Source organism: Cornus florida, unplaced genomic scaffold (genome assembly GCF_030987335.1).
Source record: "Cornus florida cultivar Cherokee Brave unplaced genomic scaffold, ASM3098733v1 CherokeeBrave_3.0.0_Hap2_Chr02, whole genome shotgun sequence".
Classification (NCBI taxonomy): Eukaryota; Viridiplantae; Streptophyta; class Magnoliopsida; order Cornales; family Cornaceae; genus Cornus; species Cornus florida.
The window spans coordinates 44818467-44835445 of NW_026775572.1; the positions used below are offsets into that span (position 1 = coordinate 44818467).

The 16979-nt window shown below is 36.3% G+C and overlaps 1 protein-coding gene across 2 annotated transcripts; it reads left to right on the forward strand.

Moving 5' to 3' along the window:
* Positions 1-1208: 1208 nt before the first annotated feature.
* LOC132294842 (transcription termination factor MTEF1, chloroplastic) lies at positions 1209-10270 on the forward strand. 2 transcript variants are annotated; one of them, XM_059792844.1, is made up of 2 exons: positions 1209-2299; positions 5339-5494. In XM_059792844.1, exons 1-2 carry the CDS (start codon positions 1320-1322, stop codon positions 5460-5462), a joined length of 1104 nt encoding a protein of 367 aa, XP_059648827.1. In that variant the 5' UTR covers positions 1209-1319; the 3' UTR covers positions 5463-5494. The 2 variants fall into 2 exon arrangements, with proteins under 2 accessions (XP_059648827.1, XP_059648828.1); XM_059792845.1 differs by lacking the exon at positions 5339-5494 and adding an exon at positions 9907-10270 and having other exon boundaries at positions 1212-2299.
* Positions 10271-16979: the final 6709 nt, after the last annotated feature.

Genomic DNA, 16979 nt, shown 5'->3' on the forward strand with positions numbered 1-16979 from the left:
GGAAAATATTTAGACTTGAAAATCGAGTAAAGTAAAGAGTGCTCGTTGGAGAAGTCCCCTTGAATCATCTTCCAATCGAATTTAGCAAGAAAAGCCAAATTGAAATCCAAAATGTCCCGAAAACCGGGACCACCTTTACATTTGGGCTCACACAGACGCTCCCTTTTAACCTAATGAATGGCAGAACCTTCACCCGCCCCTTTCCACCAAAAAAGACGAAGTTTGCTTACATTCTCTTGAGCAAAGGAGTCAGTCATTTTAAAACATTGAAGGGTATATGTCGGAAGGGCCGCCAGGATCGACTTTAATAACGTCTCTCTTCCAACACGGGAGAGATAATTATTTTTCAATAGTTTTACTTTGGAGTCAAATTTATTCAACAAAAAACGAAACGCTTCCCTTTTAAATATTTGAAGTATAGAGGGAAGACCAAGATATTTATTCGCCTAATTAGAGTTTAGGACACGCATGATGCGACAGAGATGAGAGCGCACAGAGTTATCAGTATTGTGACTAAAGAAAACGTAGGATTTGGCAAAATTAATGCGCTGACTTGATAAAGAAGAATAATGATCAAGAATATGCATCAAAGATGAGACTTCCTCCACCTGAGCCTTACAGAAGAGGATTGCATCATCCGTAAACAACATATGGCTGATAGAGGGAGAATCATGACCAATCTTCACCCCATGGATGATGTTATTCCGTTCAGCATGAGACAACAAAATGCTTAAACCCTCTGCACATAAGAGAAAAAGAAAAGGCGAGAGCGGGTCTCCTTGACGCAAACTTCTGGAAGGCTGAAGAATGCCTCCCGACTCACCATTAATTAGCACAGAGAAAGAAAATGAGTTAACACAGGAAACCCATTTGTTGCCAAAACCAAAACTCCGGAGCATACCTTTAAGGAAGTGCCATTCAATCCGATTATAAGCTTTCTCCATATCAAGCTTTAAGGCCAGAAAGCCAAAATTGCCATTCCGTTGGGCCTTGAGGTAATGCATGAATTCATGAACAAGGAGTACATTCTCATGAATGACTCTATGGGGGCACAAAAACAGTCTGAAATTAGGATAACCATAAGAGGTTGAAGCCGGTTGACTAGGACCTTAGAGAAAATTTTATAAATAACATTACACAAATGGCAAATTGATAGGCCGAAAATGAGACATAGTCACAGGATGCTTGATCTTTGGAATAAGAACAATTTTCTTGTTAAGGACATTTTAGACAACCCAAAAAAATTGGCGTAATGTTACAACGGTTAGACACAAAACAAGAGATGTTTCCCTCTTTTATCTTCACCTCAAACGCCTGAGATGATAATTCGACTGCAAGTCCTTCCCCAAACCCTAATCCCTTACTCTTCCTTCAATTCCCCCCACAAATTCTCCCAAAACCCTAACCCTAAGACAAACTTCCATACAAAATCTATCAATGCTCTCACATCCCTCCATATCCGAGCATCACTAGCCCCCCAACTCACCACCACAACCACCACCACCACTCCATCACCAACCTCCGGTTCAGGCCTCCGATTTCGCGAGAAACTCCTCTACCTCCAAGCCCTCAAAGTCAATCCCACCAAGGCGCTCAACAAAAACCCTAATATACGATCAGCTCCACTCAGCTCCCTCAAGTCTGTCGAGAAATGCCTCTTTTCAATGGGAATAGAGCGGTCCGCTTTGGGCCGCATCTTCGATATGCATCCACAGCTGCTAACCTGCGATCCCTACACCGTTCTCTACCCCGTATTTGATTTTCTATTAAACGACGTGAATATCCCCTTTCACGATATCAGAAAATCGATAATTCGGTGCCCCAGATTGTTGATTTGTAGCGTAGACGATCAATTGAGACCCACACTGTGTTTCTTGAGAGAATTAGGGTTTGTGGGGCAGAACGCAGTCACGTGCCAGTCGACGTTGTTGTTGGTTTCGAGTGTGGATGGCACTCTTGTGCCAAAGCTCAATTATTTGCAGGAATTGGGTTTTTCATATGAGGAGGTAGTTAACATGGTTTTGAGATCACCGGGGTTGTTGACATTTAGTATAATGAATAATTTTCAGCCAAAGGTGGAATATTTTTTGAAGGAGATGAATGGGGATTTGGTGGAGCTAAAGAGGTTTCCTCAGTATTTTTCGTTTAGCTTGGAGGGAAAGATAAAGCCTCGGCATAGGCTTTTGGTCGAACATGGGTTGTCACTTCCGTTGTCGGAGATGTTGAAAGTTAGTGATGGGGAGTTCAATGTGCAGTTGATTGAGATGCGATTGCGATTGCTTGATGGGAGAAGGTTGTAGTAAGTTTCTTGCTCCTCATCTACATGTATATTCAATTTAATAGTAAAATGAAAATTTCTGGGTAAATTGTTGGTTGTTGTCATGTTTGTGGGTGATATTCAAATGTACATTTTGTGCAATATAAGTTCATATTTCTTCTTTTGATACAACTGGGCTCATAAGCTTTGAATTTTATGCTGTGACTTCTGCTCTAGAGATGAACCGGAACTTTGAAAATTCAAGTAGTCTGAGTTGTTGTATATATGATAAGGAAAATTCTTTACGTTTTACACAAGCCAGTTGCAATATAATAGGCTATTTTGATCTGAAATTAACATGACTAATTTGATCTGAAATTATCATGACTATCCAGATTTATGTCAATGTCCATACTCGCTATTAAATTTGGAAATATTCTTGGTCTTGTAATTTGAAATTTCTAGAACTAGGAGGACCGAAAACACTGATAGTCAAGCACTTCTGCTGGTAACTATTGGGTGATCATATGACACAAATTACACCATAAGATGAGCTATGCACTCATGCCTATCACATATTCAGTATCATAAGGCCCTTAGTTTGTGCCTTTACCAAAGTTAATTCGTCATTCGTCACATCTGATAATTCTATTTTATTAGGGAATATGGAGGGGTTGTAGGATGATGCCACTGATCATCTCTAATGGAAACTTGAGAACTTTAAAGCTCAGTTAGGTTGCTCTTATAAATGAACTGGATATAGTCTATTTAAAAAGCTGAATATATGGAGAGGTAGACAGAATAGTCATACAATTTAAAGTTTTTCCTTTTCTTTTTTTCCTTAGAATTTTCTATTTTTAAGACAGTAGGGTCTAGAATATAGCTGAGTAGGTGTGTGAACCTCTGAAGAGTTTGAGAAAAAAAGGAAACAAATTTGGAGTGATAGTGATGCTTATGAGTGTTATTATTTATAGATCTGAGCCTCTATTATCGTCTAAATCTTAAAATTTACATCATATGCTAGTTTTGGTATGCATCTCATGGAAGTAACTGGTATGAAAGTCCTGCTTTTTTTTTTTTTTTTTTTTTGGTGTTTTAAGGCTTTGCACTGGTTTGATGGAGATCACAAAGTAGTGTTTATTTGATTCTTTGGGATGACCAGTTTATCCTTATCACGGAAATAGTTAGCCCAAGTAATTTTTCTGTTTATCCAAAAAGCAGTTCAAGCTAGAGGTGTCAATTTGTGTTTCTGTTTTGTACTTGTGTCATGTCAAGACGTGTATTATGTTGTATGGGTTGATGCAAACAAGATATGATTATTATTCGTGCCAAGGAACCCTGATGTGAGTGTGTTTGGTATTTCAAAAGTTGGTATTTCCTTCTTGAGTATTAAATTAAATTTGTCCTGGCCTGGCAATAGCAGGCAACGGGAAATTTTAGATCCGTCAAAGTAATAGCCACATGAGAGAGCGAATATAAAAACCTTTACAGCATCAATCAGTATGATATGCTATGTACCTATTTAACGTCAAGTACCCTTGTTCAACTTTTGCATACATGTTTCTTCATGGCTAACATGTCTAAATATAAATCTAAGCCATGACATGCCAGTACTTTGGATAGTTTCACCATCATGATGTGAAGAGGGAAATTTCTAAACTTTGAAGCAGGTTATCTGCATCTCTGTATGTATATGAAGCTTGATCAGCAAAATCTGTCATATTGGTTCTATCTAATTTGTTGTTGCTTTCATGGTATCACTTACTGCTCGTATGGCAAAGTCAGTGCTTTTCTTAGATTTAAGCTTATGGCTTCGAGATTTTGATGAGCCGTGTGGGCCACATCTTATTATTTTAAGCGTAGGCATAGAAGATTTGGCTTGTGACACTGAGTAGACACCTTTTTTGTGATTATTGACTATTGTTTATAGAGATTACAGAGATTTCTTCCCCTTAATTTTCTTATCTCCTCTTCTCCCTCTTATCGGTTCTGCGTCACCTTCTTTACATGCTTTGCCTGCAAAACTTCTACAATATTAAGTGTTGGGAAAATTAAGCAACCTCAGAAAACTTATTAAGAGTGAAGTCAGGTCTCACATAGAAGAAGTCACATTAGGGGAGATGGTAGAAAATGTTTGAAACCTAGCTGAAGACATGCTCCCCTGTTATTATCTAAATTGGAGGAGTATAGAAGGAGAAAATTTTAAATCTTGTCTCATTTACAACGTCTTGCAATGTTTGAAGAGTGACACAAGCCCAAATTGGACATGGGTTCGCCAAGACCTCAGCTTGAGGCCAATGTAATAGATTGGGGTTAATATGGATTTGTTAATCCCAGCATGACCGCTAGTACAAAACAGTGAGTCTGTCCGCTATCCTGCTGAGTTCAAGTTTTTTTCTTATCGTTTTCTATTTTATTTTATTTTATTTTCCCCTTTTTTTCCTTTAATTTTTGCCGGGATGGTGTGGACCTAAAGTTTGGGAATCAATTCTAGATCCTCTCTATTTTTTTTTTTTTTTTTGTGGTTGTAGTTGCAAAAATATCTGATTCTTGGTCGGATGTGCTCAATTTCAACAGTTACACTTCCAAATGATCCATCATGGACTGCCGTTTCAACATTTGGCATCCTTAGTCTGTCTAAGATCACCAGAGGTGTGGTGATACCCTAATTGACTTTTCCCGTTTCGGGAGTGATTGTTGGTGGGTATGGGTAATCCGAAGGGATCAGTCCCCTGCTAAAGAGAGTAGGGCACCTTTCGTTATAGAAAGAAATTAGAAAAAAAAAATTAAATGACCACCTAATCTCATTTCATTAGGTTAATAGTGTAGATTGAGATAAGACTAGGATTTGTGTTTCACCAATTCTCTCATATTATTTTAAAGTTTTTAACTACTTAATCATTGTACTTCAATTTTAATAAATGAATTGAATGGTTAGAAAAAGAATTATTTGGCCATAAACACTACACAAGTCGGAAAGCCCACTTTAGTTTATCTAAGTTAAACTATATGAATAATTTTGGGGGCAGAATACAAACCTGTCATTGATGCGAGTATTTGACAATTGAATGTTGATTGTAGTTGCATAAACAGTAGAACAATAGAGAGAAAGAAGAGTATCAACGAAAGGAAATCGACTAACTTATCACTCAATGAAGCATGGATTCTCCTAGATGCAGCACATTCTCAGCCCGAGACCTTATAAGGCGTGCATATGCTTCATTAAAGGTTCAGCCTGTTGCCCAGCCCAAAGAATAGCCTGATTATCCACCCAAGATCAGACTAACTGATCTTTTCATTTGAAATCGAGGAACTTATCACTGAGGGAATCATGGGCTCTACTTGTTTTATATGCTTCTTTTGAGTGAGTTTGTGTAAAATTATACAAATATGTTATCTGACGCTGACTAATACATGTTAGTATTATTTACAACTAGAATGAAACACACACACAGAGGAAACACTTCTTTAATTGCATGCTTGATGCTTACTTGATGAAATTAATGGTGCAATAGTTGTACTTCGAAGGCATGAATAGTTTTTGCTGTGCAGTTTATTAGAAGCAGCCACCTAAGCTATGCACATGAGCACATTGTAGTTGAAAGATGATACTCTTACGACTTGATGAGATCAATTATGACTTAAGAGTTCATCTCTAAAGCTTCAAATAGATAGAGTCTGTTAACGTTGAAAGCGTAGAGCTTTTCAGAGTCCAAAACTTAGGGATAAAAAAAAAATGATTACCTTCAAGTCTTAACCATGTTTCGTCCCTCCATTCATTCTGTAGAATAACTCAAACTTCTAATGAAATCATGATATAAAGTAAGACTGAGAGTTCTAATAAAATTTGTAAGATAAATACAAGTGTCCCTTATTAGAGTTTATAAAAAAAAATTAGATTTGATTCTCAGCTCAGATATTCTAGACTGAAAGATTGTTGTATGAAATTAGGTCTTGTGACTCCTATTTAAACTCTTCTTTTTTTTTTTTTGGCTAAACAAATATTCACATTCTTGGTCAGCCAAACAATTTAACTATATAATTCTCTATGTTCTTATTCTGCAATGGCAAAATACTAATTCTCAAAGGTTAGGATAAAAAATATAAAAACTTAAGCAAAGACATAATGAAATTAAAGAAAGAAAATCACAGTTCAGTGAAAATTACTTTTATGTTGTCCAAATAAATTGTTTCAGAACAGTAGAACTAGATATCATTCCCGGACTCTCTTTTAAGTTTTCTATTCTCTTCCTCAGCCGGTAACATGTGACCTTGCTGATATCAGCTAAATAGCTCAGAATAAAAAACAGTTTCATCACAGGAAGGCTTGAGTTGTATATATGATAATGAAAATTCTAAACGTTCTACACATGCCAATTACAATATACTAGGCTAAGTTGATCTGAAATGATCATAACTATCTAGATTTGTGTCATTGTCTGTAACGACCCACTCCACCACATGGCATGATATTGTTCGCTTTGGGCCTGAGCCCGCACGGTTTTACTCTTGAGCTTTATCCCAAAGGCCTCATACCAATTGGAGTGACACACCTACATATAAGCACTTCACCTTTCCTTTTCCCAGACGATATGGGATTGTGCACCCGTAACTTGTCAGTGTGGTAGCCTGACAGTGTCTCGCAACCGCCCACGGCACACCCGTCCACAGGGTCATCACAATCCACCCCCCCTTGGAGGCCCGACGTCCCTGTCGGCACACTTCCAGTTGGGTCAGACTCTGATACCATTTGCCACATGGTATGATATTGTCCGCTTTGGGTCTAAGCCTGTACGGTTTTACTCTTGAGCTTTATCCTAAAAGGCCTCATAGCACTTCACCTTTCCTTTTCCCAGACGATGTGGGATTGTGCACCCGTAACTCGCCAGTGTGGTAGCCTGACATTGTCTCGCACCCGCCCACGGCACACCTGTCCATAGGGTCATCACATTGTTCTTGCACACTTGCTATGAATTGGAAATTATTTTCAGTCCTGTAATTTGAAATTTCTAGAACAAAGAGGACCGGAAACATTGATTGTCAAACACTTTTGCTAAAAAACTTTTGGTTGATCACGTGATAACTGACAAGGGAGGGGATTGTAGGATGATGCCATTGATGTCTAGTGAAAACTTGAGAAATTGAAGATGACGTTAATCTTAGAATCAAGGCAGAATTGGTTAAATGGAGGAGTGCACCTAGTATATTGTGTGATAGGCGTATCCCCTTCCGATTGAAAGGGGAATTCTATCGAATAGCTATTAGACCAGCCATACTTCATTGCACCGAATGTTAGGCTGCTAGGAAACAACATTTGCATAAGGTGAGTGTGGCAGAATTACGAATGTTGAGATAGATGTGTGATAAGACTAGAAATGATAGAATTAAAAATGATCACATTCGGGAGATGGTTGGAGACTTGGAGTAGGCCTAATTGGAGATAAAAATGAGATAAAATTGGTTAAGATGATTTGGACATGTGCAAAGAAGACCTTGAAGTGTGTTGGTGACATAGTTTATATTGAGGGTAATACTAGGGGAAGAGGAAGACCAAAGTTAACGTAGGTACTTTTAGTAAAGAAAGATATGATAGCACGTGGATTGACTGAGTTATTGCCTTAAATAGAGCGGAATGTAAACATAGGATTCACGTATCCGATCCCAAATAATTGGGAAAAAGCTTGATTGTTGTTGTTGTATTTTGTTTGATGGATCACAAAGTAGTGTATATTGATCCCGTGGGATGACCTATTTATCCCTATCAAACAATAGTTAGCCCAACTAACTTCTTTGATTTATTCAAAATAGCAGTTTAGGCTAGAGGTGTCAAATGGTGTTTTTGTATTGTACTCGTATCATGTCATGAGCTATATTACATGGACGCGGGTACGGGTGTCGGACACTGATGTGTATCAATGAGTCGGACGTGTTAAATCTTCAAACAGACGGACACACGGACACGGCTAAATATTCATTTTATTAATTATTTTATTTTATTTTCTAGAGTAAAGTAATGTTTTTATCTAATATAATGTTCAATATAGGCATTTAATTCAATTTAAAGGAATAATATAATGTAATTGAATTATTGGCTATGCTTTTAAATTCCACGTCCAACCAAAAGTGCCAGACACATATCTCATATCCATGTCCGAGGGATATGTGTCCGACGCTGGTACTTCACTACTTTTGAAGAGTCCATGTAACAGAGGTCATGAGACTCATGACGTGTATTCTGCTATATGGGTTGATACGAACAAGACATGATTATTATTCATGTCATGAAACCTTGACACAAACATGACACAATTATTAAATAGGTAACATGACATGATCTGCATAACTTGTTTGATAAATTGGTTAAGACCTGACATGATACAACAATGACTTAGCAAGACACAAATTGACAAATCAAACCAAATATTCTTAGGATGTTACATTTAAACATGTTTAATCGGGTAGCAAAAGGGTTTGATTGTATACTTGTTGACACGACAGGTTTAGTTAAATGGGTCTAATCAAGTTAAAATTGGTTGGCAGGTCAAAACAAACACAACATTGTTAATTAGTTTGTCAATCTGAGCTGACAGGATTATGCTCTGAACACAACTAAGGCAAACTCAAATCCACTTATTCCGTATTGTGTTAGCATGTTGTGTCAAGCATTGCCACCCCTAGTTCAAGCCCTGCTTGGAGCATGAGGAATGGAGCTTAGTTTATGGACTTGGCTTTAGAGGATATCTATGAAAAATAAAAAAGGATAAATACATAAATACATATGATGGTGACGTTGATATGCATTATTAAAGTATCGCATAGCATGATGCACATAGGCAGTAGTGCATAATCAGCACTGTTTTGAGAGCACTTCCTTTCACCAAACAAAGTTTTATACCTGATCGTTGAGTGTGTTTTAGATGAAGTATAGATATTCTTGTGCTTTAATTTGATTAGGGATGTTTTATGGAATTGCCCTGGATGCTATTGTAAAGGATCAGCACAGAATAAGTTTTCTGGCAATTGTTCGATTCTACTATAATGGTCTTAACCCCTTTCCGAGCACATAGGACAAGGGTAGGACGCATCAGATGACCGTGCATCCTAAACTGTGGAAAGCTCTAGACCATGCTGAAACACCACTGGATTATCCCAAAAACTTTTTTCTATTAATTATGAAAAAAAAAAAAAAAAAAATGATTTGGTTTCTATTGTATTCTTTTTGAGAGTTTGAGAAATTTGTGGATTATTCATGTTTAGGGCTTAAATGAGCTAAGTTGTTCATACAGAGTGAACTAAGTTGTCCACTAACAGTTTGGGCTCAGCTTGTCAGCGAGTTTCTTCAACTGGTAAATGAGCTCAAGCCTAAAGCTTAATTGAGTTCAAACAAAATCAAGCTTGCCTTGCCAAGCTCATGCAGAGTGAATACCCATATCTTGTGAAGACCTATAACTTGTTAGTCTTTTAATCTTCAAAGTTGACCATTGTAGGCAATTGGGTTTAGGAAATCTAGAGGCTATATGGAGCCCTACCCAAATAAATAAAGATTATCGCTCTCCTCTCTCTCAACTGACCCTACCCTAGCTGTATCTCATCCCTATCTCTAATCACTCGTCAGCTTGTAATGTGAGCATGAAATGGGTCTGGTGCAGTTGGAGGTGAACATTTATTTTAAGCAAGGGGATGATGAGGTCCAAAGCCGATATCAATTTGCTGATAGTGAAGGAATATTGTTTGTGCTTGATATTGATGCTGGATAGGCAGTGGAAGAGGAGGTGTTGATGGAGAATTTGGCAAAGGTGTGTCTTGCGCACGTAAACAGAGATGATATAAGATCACACAAATTTGACTATATTGGAATATTTTGTATGTATATATTTACAGATTTAACATGTATAAGTTCAAGTGGAGCCAAGCCTGATATTGGTTAAAGAATGGTTGAGCTAGCCCTAGCTTGTCTAGGCTTATTTGTACCTGAGCCGGAGCTGAACTCTCCCTGACTTCTGCGAGCTGAGGCTGAACAACCTGAAGCCTGGCTCAGCTTGATTTATTTTTAAAGCTATGTTCCCCACCCCCCCCCCACATAAAGACCTTATGGTTGCTGTTTTTAAGTTACTGAAATATGTTCGTTGGATTGAAATTAGTTTATGCAGGTGATGAATTTAAGGGGCTTTTTTTTTTTTTTTTTTTTGTCAAACCATGCCATGCTAGTAGTTTTGGATAGTTTCACCTTCATGATGTGTTAAAGAGGATAATTCCTACACTTTGAAGTAACTTCAATGGTGACATTCTATGACTACTTTAAAGAAGCAGTTTAGTTGAATCATCTCTGTAGGTATATGAAGCTTGATCAGCAAAACCTGTCATATTGGTTCTATCTAATTTGTTGTTTGTTACATAGTATCACTTTCTGCTGGTATGGCAAAGTCATTACTTGTTTTAGATTTAGGCTTATGGATTGAGATTCTGACGAGTCGCATGAGCTATTTCTTATTATAGGCGTAAGCGTAGAGGTTGATTTTAGGATTTTATTTTATTTTTCTTATTGCTTTAGGATTTTACTTTTGGTGGTAGAGTTTGATTAGTGTTCCATTTGATGATTTTATTCATCTGGCTTGTGACATTGAGTAGACACCTTTTTGTAATTATTATTGACTACCACTTAGTAGATTTCATTTCAGTAGGTTAATAATACTTAATATTATTTTAATGCATTTAACTACTTAATCAATGTGCTTCAATTTTAAAAAAAAAAAAAATGAATTCAATGGTTAGAAAAAGAATTATTTGGCCAAAGGCCACTTTAGTTGATCTAAATTAAACTATATGATAAATCTTTTTGGGGTAAAATACAAACCCTATCTTTTAGGATTAACATGTATATTTGACAAACTGAATGTTGACTGTAGTTGTATAAACAGTAGAACAGTCAGAGAAAAAAAAGAGTAGCAACCAAAAGGAAATTGAGTAACTTATCGCAGAATGAATCATGGTTCTACTAGATGCAGCACATAAGGTCAAAGAATTATTTAGAAAAAAAAAAAAAAAAAAAAGGGTCAAAGAATTCCTAACTTGTAAGGGGTGCTTCTGCCAAAGAATTCAAGGTCAGGCCTGTAGCCCAGCCCAAAGGAAAGCCCAATTAGCGACCCGAGATTTACCCAACTGATTTTTCAATCATGGGCTTTATTGTTTATAGAGGTAAGTACAGAAAACATCCCTAAAGTATACTTTTCGTAGTATTTTTACTCCCATTTGAAAAAGTATGCATTTAACACCCCTAATCTTTTGATATTGTGCAAAATTACTCCTCTGTTAGAAATCTTACATAAATTAGTGATTTAATATCCATTTTACCCATTTATTCTTTCCAAAATACCCATACAATCATCCTCTTCACTCAATCATCCTCTGTCGTCCGCTGATCCATCCGCTTAGAGAAAGGGCTTCTTTTTATATATAATAACCAGAAACAAAGAGGACAAACATGGCCTAATCCAAAAAAAAAATTTTTAAAAATATTTAATGTTTCGGTATCTTCATGAATCACTTCTAATATAGATGGGTAACTGGAGGGGAAAGAAAACTTCTGAGACTTAATCATTTGGTACATCATGGAAAGAATAATAATAATAATAATAAATAAATAAAAACTAATTTGACAAATATGATTTGCTGCATCATGGAAATCAACGGGACCAACTTTTGTTTGGATCAGCAGAACCAGCCTGTGTTTGTGGAAATGTAGCGGTCAGCGTACCCAGAGCAACAAATGTCTTTCATAAGGCTCTCAAGAAGCCAGAGTAGAGAAAGACCCAGAGCAATCGGCCTCAAAACACTGCCACAGAAAAAATAATTATATAAATAGATATACGAACAGGTCCTAAATAACCTTAATGGCCACCCTAAACTTGGCTAAGTTTAGTTTAATTAACTGAAACTTACATCTGTCAGACGTTAGCCATCCCTTTGGACTCCTTTCGGAGAATTTTCCTTACCACGGTGGATTTATGCTACTACAGGAACATCAGATCCCGAAAGTGTTGAGGATATTTTAATAAAAAATCATTAATTAGTGTGGTATATTATACTTTAATACCCATTTTTTAGTGTATGTTATAATATATTATTAATTATGTCATTAATTTGCCCATTAGAAGTTACAACTCAAAACATTATATAAATTCATTCATGGATTATTTTTATATAATTTATAAAACTATTTAATAAGGGTAATTTGGTCAATTTAGATTTTAAATATGTCAGGAGGACTTAATTGTACCAAATTAAAACTTGAGGGGTGTTTTTTGCACTTGAAGGGTGTGATATGCACTAGAAGCATACTTTAGAGGTGTTTTCTGCACTTAATCTTTTATAAGGGTAAGTGCAAAAAACATCCCTAAAGTATACGTGTATGAAATGTGGTATATGCTTCTTCCCTGAGTGTGTGTAAAATTATATGTGTATGAAATGTGGTTATGCACAAGAGCACCTTGTTTTTGAAAGATCATACTTTGATGAGTTAGAGAGTCAGTTATGACTTTAGATTTCATCTCTAAAGCTTCACACATACACACATTCTGCTAAGGTTGAAAATATATAGAGATTTGTAGAGTCCAAACTTGGAGAGGTTAAAAAAAATAATAATAAATAAAAATAAAAATTACTTTCAAGTTTTAACCATGCTTGGTGAAATGCCCCACCTTCATTCTCTTGAATAACTCCTAACTTATAATGAAACCATACTGTCCCTTCTAAGCGTTTATATAAAATAAAATTAGGTTCAATTCTTAGCTCAAATATTCTTTGAAAGACTATGAAAATTTGTTCAACTATGATGACAAAATACTAATTCTCAATTAAAAAAAAAAGAAAAAAAGAACCAAACACAGAGTGAAATAAGAAAGAAGATCACGGTTGGAGAGCAATCTTATGTATTTGAGTGAAAAATAATTTTATGTTGTCCAGATTATTAGAAATTGTTTGAGAACCCCCAGACTGTATAAGTTTTCTACTCTCTTCTCTTCCTTAGCTGGTAACATGTGACCTTGCTGATATCATCTATATACTTCAGTATCAAAAACAGTTTCATAAGAGGCAGCCTTGTAGTGTCATACAAGTTGTATGTGGTACGGTGTCAAACAAGACCATGAACCGTTGGGCCTGCTTTTGTTTGTTTGGAACAGCACATAAGGGTCTACGCACGTGGACAGGTACAATCACTCACTTGTTCTTCTTACACACACAGTGATATATATATCTACACACACAAATACATATTTGTAGAGAGAGAGAGAGTAAATGAAATGAAAGAATCAGCAGCAGGTGCAGACAATTCCTCTATGTTAGTAAAGCTGTGTCTCTTCCCCAATCAATGAATGAAAATCTCAAACAAAATCAAAGACCTCTCTTCACTTGATCCCCACCATTACTCTCTCTCTCTCCTTTCCTGACACCCCTATGTACAGTTACATAACTTCTTACACCTTTATATTACTGTACAAATACATTAGCTCAAATTTCCAATAATACCCCTAAGTCCCTGGCTTTTACTTCAAACAGTGTCTCTACCTCTATATGTGAGTTAGTACTACATGAGTGTACTGCTACTATTCAGGTCATGTCAGATAGCTAGAGAGACTAGTGGGGATTGATTAAATAGTAGCTTTAGGTCTTCTCACTTTCTGTATGCAAGTAAACATATTTGAAAAGGAAGACTGAAAACTCCTCTACCCTCTTATCAAACACCTTTTTCTATGTGTTGTTAACATCTAGCAAATCATGAAAAAGAGCGGAAAAAAACCACCTTTATTTTCCATTTGTGGTATTTAATTCTTACTGAGCTCATCCTATTTTTCTTTTAACCCCCTTTTTATTTTATTTTATTTTTTCTGATTTCTCTGTGGAGTTACTGAGTGTCGTTGAGCTTATATGGCAGTCTCACTCATACCTTTATTATCCATATGTGGTATCATATACCTGTGCATCCACACCCTTGTTTGGATTGTTCTTGGAACTCAGTAAAGAATCCCATGCCATCTCTCTCTCTATACTATCTGCATTACCTACCTACACCTTGAGTCTTACAGCTAAGTTTTGTAGTCTTACTGTGGAGTTAAAAACTCTGTTTTACACCCTATTGTCACCTCATCCTTGGACAACTCTTGTATTAAAATTTTAATATATATATATATATATTTTAAATTTATTCTTTTTGTCATCTACAGAGAGAGATTGGCATGCAAAAATTTATGTGGTATATATCAACAATCCACCATCACCATGGATGCATATGCATCCCTATGTGTTGGTCATGTCTTATCATCATTGATGATGATGAGATGGTTTCCTAGCAAAATCTCCATTGCAGTACTGTCTTTGAGAAAGAGAGAGGTAGTTGGTAAGGTGGCATGCACATCAATATTACCTGGCCACCTGATATGTCTGAATAATAGCTTTGTTAGGGCTTTCATGGAGGAACACAAGAACCCTACCAAGAAACTAATTGTGGGGTGTACAATTTTTTGAGTGTTTAATGTTTAATTTTCTAAACTATTCATGTTGGAAACTATTTGATTATATTGACATCTTTGGAATGAATTTGATTTGATTTTTGATAAAGGGCTAGAAAGTTTATCCAGTCGGTAGTTAGTTACTTTGTTCCTTTCAACTAATAAGATCATTTGTACTATATTCCTAACACTTCTTTCAATGTAATATGTGTATTGGTAAACTGATGGCAAACACTCGCAACTAATAATGAATATTGTGCATATAGCCAAATGGCTTAGACCAATGGTAAAAGTTTCCATCCTCACAGAGGAGGTAGGGTCTGGGATGGACAAAATGGTGTGTGTATGTTTATTATTATTATTTTTTTTTAAGTAAAAATATATTAAAAAAAACGTTTGAAAGAGAAATATATCCTTAATACATAAAAACGAAAATGAAAGCGCAAAAACTAAATCTACGGACCAACAGAGTCCAACAGAACAAAAAAATCATCAATCGAGGAGCAAACGCTACCTCAAACATAACAGAAAAGAGAGCCAAGAATAAGAGACTTAAGGTTTGTAAAAAATGATTCATTCCCTTCAAAGTTTCTGTTATTTTTCTCTCCAAATAAATCACCAAACACAGTGTGGGTGACCCTCCAAAAATCACGAACATGACCAAAAACCGGGCAACTTCTCCAAGCGTTAATAAATTGGAAAGAGTGCTTAAGCATTACTCACTAAACACTAAAAATACTGAATATGAGATTTCAACAATAAGAAGCAAGAGGACATATAACCTAACTTTGAATCAGTGATTAAATGCACAGAATACATTCAAAATACAAGTTCCATAATAGGAGCTTTTTTTGCATTTCACCCTCTTTTATATATTGGGGAGTTATATGCACTATTCCTGTAATTATAGAGTTTTCTGCACAGAAGAGTGCATGTTATAATTATTTTCAATTGATGAAGTGTTTGATAATTGCACAAAAGATGGTAAAAGGAGGTTGTTTGCATTGTTTTTAAATTATACACACACACATACACTTGATTATGTGCTAGCCAACCCATAGATTAAAGTATCTTTGATTTCTTTTTCATATACAAACATAAGGGTTCAACATTGGTCATTTTTTTACTAGAGCTCAATGAACAACAGCTAAGCCCCTTTTATTCCTATATCATTATTAGGAAGATGGAAGCATTTGTACATGATGTTTTAAAGTGTCCATCCATCCTTCTTGTTGTTTTGGGTGTCATGATGTTTTATATCTTCTTAGGCTTTGGCTGGCAGACCAACTGAGGTCATGGTTAGAGACCTTAGATGTAGGCTGACTCTAATGGCATCATTCCATCTGGTAAAGTGTTCTTTATGGAAGATCTCACAGAAAGTCTGAAAGCATTTAAAAGAACAACCAAATTTGGAGAGGGGTTGAAACCCATACGTGCCATTAAAGATCAGAAGGTAAAAACTTTCTCTAGTTAACTGAAATTACATAGATCTCCCTTAATACATTAAAATTTTACTTTTACTATTTTTGAAATTTATAATTTTTTTAACAGTTATAGTTAATGATTAAAGTTGGTTAATATTATACCCACAAATATCCCTATTGGATTTGGATCCTCTCCAATGGGATCTCTCTCTAAAATAGGGTCTCGTCAGCAGGAGAAGATTCAAATTCATCCACCATGAGGCTCAAAACACTCACCTCCCCTTTGAGGGAGGAGAGGTTAATACCAAAAATTGCTATGTTAACAAAATATGTATCTACAAACATGAGGGCAAATTAGTAAACCAAAGGAAAATTGAAGTGGTTTATTGGCCCCATTTTTGGTGTAACAAGCAGTCCCCAGGATTGGGTCTTAAGGTCAAGTAGGTAGAGTCACATGGTGTTGGTTAAGGTGTTATGGTTGTTCACTGGTTCTTGTGCCTGCAGACAAAGTTAACTGACTTTCATGCTTGATATCCAACATATCCAACATGTCAAGTGGGTAGTGCAAAAACCCAATCAAACCTGTAGATGTTGCTCTCTCTCTCTCTCTCTCTCTCTCTCTCTATATAAAATGCTTTGCTATTGCAATCCCATTTTACTGGTTAGATTTGTCTTGTTATTGGGGGTATTGTAATGGGGTACCCTATGGCAACAGAGGCACCATCATACTTTTCCTTTTCACATAGTTCAAAGTGAACAGACCCCCCAACAGAATCTCTTGAATCAGCCCTA